This window comes from Pavona decussata, unplaced genomic scaffold, assembly GCF_977016875.1.
Source record: "Pavona decussata unplaced genomic scaffold, jaPavDecu1.1 SCAFFOLD_489, whole genome shotgun sequence".
In the NCBI taxonomy this organism is placed as follows: domain Eukaryota; kingdom Metazoa; phylum Cnidaria; class Anthozoa; order Scleractinia; family Agariciidae; genus Pavona; species Pavona decussata.
The window spans coordinates 196,199-199,225 of NW_028145819.1; the positions used below are offsets into that span (position 1 = coordinate 196,199).

Consider the following 3,027-nt stretch of genomic DNA (forward strand, 5'->3'; position numbering starts at 1 on the left):
TCTTATAAGAGGAGTAATGTATGGAAAGCCATAGTGGACAAAAGTGGTCGAGATTATTTTTACGATCCAGTTTTGTCACAGATAAGTCCAGATGCCTTTCCAGCTAGCCAGATGCAAGTCCACCCTTTCAGAATTGACGATGAGCAGTCGAGAACGCGCTTTCATGTGGCGAAAAATAATGACCGGACGAGAAATTTCCATCGGTCGAGAATTAAAATTTTTGGTGGTCGAGAATTTTTCACCGGTCGAGAATTTTCATCAGTCGAGAATTTTTCATCAGTCGAGAATTATTCATCAGTCGAAAATTTTTCAGCGGTCGAGAAAATATTCTGGTCAGCAGGTGTTTTCGCGCCAAAATGTTGTCACGTGGTACAAACAAAGACGTAACAAAATGGCGGTTGTTTTGACTTTGCTATTTACTGTGATCGTGTCATTGTTGAAATATAAGCTTGTTGAAGCACAAGATGAAGATTTAGAGAATTTGTTTTTATCTTTGCAAGACTGTATAACACAAATAGAGACTGCAGATACTGATAACCCGAGGTACAGAGTATCTACACGACCGTTTGGAGGGGCACGTGCAAATTGTTTTTGCAATTTCTTTGGTTCTGGCCAGTTTACAGTGCTTTGTAACGTTGATAGAAATGCTTCAAAATCTCCTGGAATGTCTTTGGGGATTCCTTCAGGATTTAAGGAAAGAGATCACAAACCCCAATGTGGATTCATGCACTTTGTTCCGGCGAGAGCCCTCACAAGCCCAAAGTTCTGGTGGATGGCCTAGGTTCGTGATCACAAGGGAACATATCGAAGTTCTTCAAACACGGGTATGCAGTGGACGGCCATAGCAAGATGTCTTGGTGTAAGTGCCAAAACCCTTTATAGAAGAAGAGTTGAGTATGGATTGGAAGATTCATTTAGTGACATCACAAACGAAGAGCTGGAATGTAATATAAGAGATATTCTACGGTTGACTCCCTTTTCAGGTGAGTCCTACATACGGGGAGCCTTGCGAGGACGTGGTATTCTTGTTCAAAGATGGAAGATTCGACAGATATTACAGACTGTTGATCCCGTTGGACGTGTCATAAGGAGAAGATCATCCATTCAACGTCGTCTTTATAACATAAACAAACCTAACCATTTATGGCACCTGGACTCAAACCATAAGCTCATTCATTGGAGGTTTGTTTTCCATGGTTGCATTGATGGATTTAGTAGGGTCATTGTGTATTTGAAATGTTTTACCAATAACCTTGCAAATACTGCCTTGCAATGCTTTATTAATGGTACACAGGAATATGGTCTCCCCTTTCGAGTTCGAGGTGATAGGGGTGTAGAAAATGTGGATGTAGCTCGCTTTATGATTCACAACAGAGGTCTCAACAGAGGAAGTTTTATTGCTGGGCGTAGTGTGCATAATCAAAGAATTGAACGCTTATGGGCAGAAGTGAATAGGGTGCTGTCTGCCTTTTATGGAGATCTCTTTGTTTTTATGGAAGAGGATGGAGTCCTTGATTCAAACAATGAACAGCATATATTTGCTCTTCACTATGTTTATCTGCCAGCAATTCGGGCTTCTTTGGATGAATTTGTCCGGCAATGGAACTACCACGGTTTACGAACAATGAGTAGCACGTCACCTCTGGCACTCTGGCATTCTGAAATTGTTCATAGTGGTGTTAATGATATAGATGTTGGCGACATTTCCTTACTGGGCATTGATCCTGATGGTCCAGTTGGTGAGCTCCAAACAGATAACAATGTTGTTGTACCAGAAAGCACCATTCAGCTGACAGATGACCAAGCAAATGAAATCCATCAACTTGTCCCAGATTCTCTTGTTGATGATGGTAATCACAAGATATGGCATTACCTTACCATACGCAATTATCTGAGGGAACATTGTCCACACCAATAAATCTTTAACTTACAGATATATAGTTTGCTAGGTAACATTGCCTTGGGGTGAGGTGTAAAAGATTATAGGGAGACAACCATAAATAATGATTGTCAGGAATGCTCATCAGAAATTTTGAATCAAGTTGATGTGTGTGGCTGAAACTTTGATATGTTCCCTTGTGATCATGAACCTAGGCCATCCACCAGAACTTTGGGCTTGTGAGGGCTCTTGCCGGAACAAAGTGCATGAATCCACATTGGGGTTTGTGATCTTGTTCCTTAAATCCTGAAGGAATCCCCAAAGACATTCCAGGAGATTTTGAAGCATTTCTATCAACGTTACAAAGCCCTGTAAACTGGCCAGAACCAAAGAAATTGCAAAAACAATTTGCACGTGCCCCTCCAAACGGTCGTGTGGGTACTCTATATACCTCGGGTTATCAGTATCTTCAGTCTCTATTTGTGTTATACAGTCTTGTAAAGATAAAAAGAAATTCTCCAAATCTACATTAAATTAATGTTCCTCTAGGAGGTACCAGGGTAGTTATGATGAGTTCCTTGACACAAGGACCAATCACCTTCTGAACTACTCCAACATGTTTACTTAAAATACTCCCCAAAGTCAGTATATTGAACATACAAATCCTAAGAGGTACCAAAACATAATCATAGTGCTATGACGATTGAGCATCACCTGTCACTGTCAGTAGTGCCACATTGTGATTTCATTTGGTGAAAATGGCACAAATATTACATGTGCTTGTTTCTGATCAGGTGCAAATGCCTTAGCTGTTTTTGGAAGATGATGGTATAGTTTGTGCAAATCCAGTCATTTGACTTGTCTATAATTTAATAATTTCAACCAAGGCTACACCCCGAGTATGTTCACAATTTTTAAAAATAAAAAAGCCTTGAACCTCCATGTGGAAAGGGGGCTTACCAAAATATCTGTTTCAAAACGTTTTGAAAACTACACTTTTGTTCTATTTTAGAAAATTGTTTTGAAATGTTTTTAAACCACGTTCAAACATTTAAAATGGTGTGTTTAAATGTGTTTGTGGAAAAATAGGTTCAGCCCCTTTTCATTTGGAAGGGCATATATTTGTTCCATTCCCACAAATGAAAACT

General features: G+C 39.7%; 1 protein-coding gene across 1 annotated transcript; it reads left to right on the forward strand.

The window, feature by feature from the left end:
• The first annotated feature begins 1,292 nt into the window (after positions 1–1,292).
• LOC146450154 (uncharacterized) lies at positions 1,293–2,082 on the forward strand. The gene has a single exon (XM_085100696.1). It carries the CDS (start codon positions 1,361–1,363, stop codon positions 1,916–1,918), a length of 558 nt encoding a protein of 185 aa, XP_084956822.1. The 5' UTR covers positions 1,293–1,360; the 3' UTR covers positions 1,919–2,082.
• Positions 2,083–3,027: the final 945 nt, after the last annotated feature.

What these genes read in the sequence shown, in the direction of transcription:
- LOC146450154 (XM_085100696.1), top strand. Translation starts at nt 1,361, where the DNA reads ATGATTCACAACAGAGGTCTCAACAGAGGAAGTTTTATTGCTGGGCGT.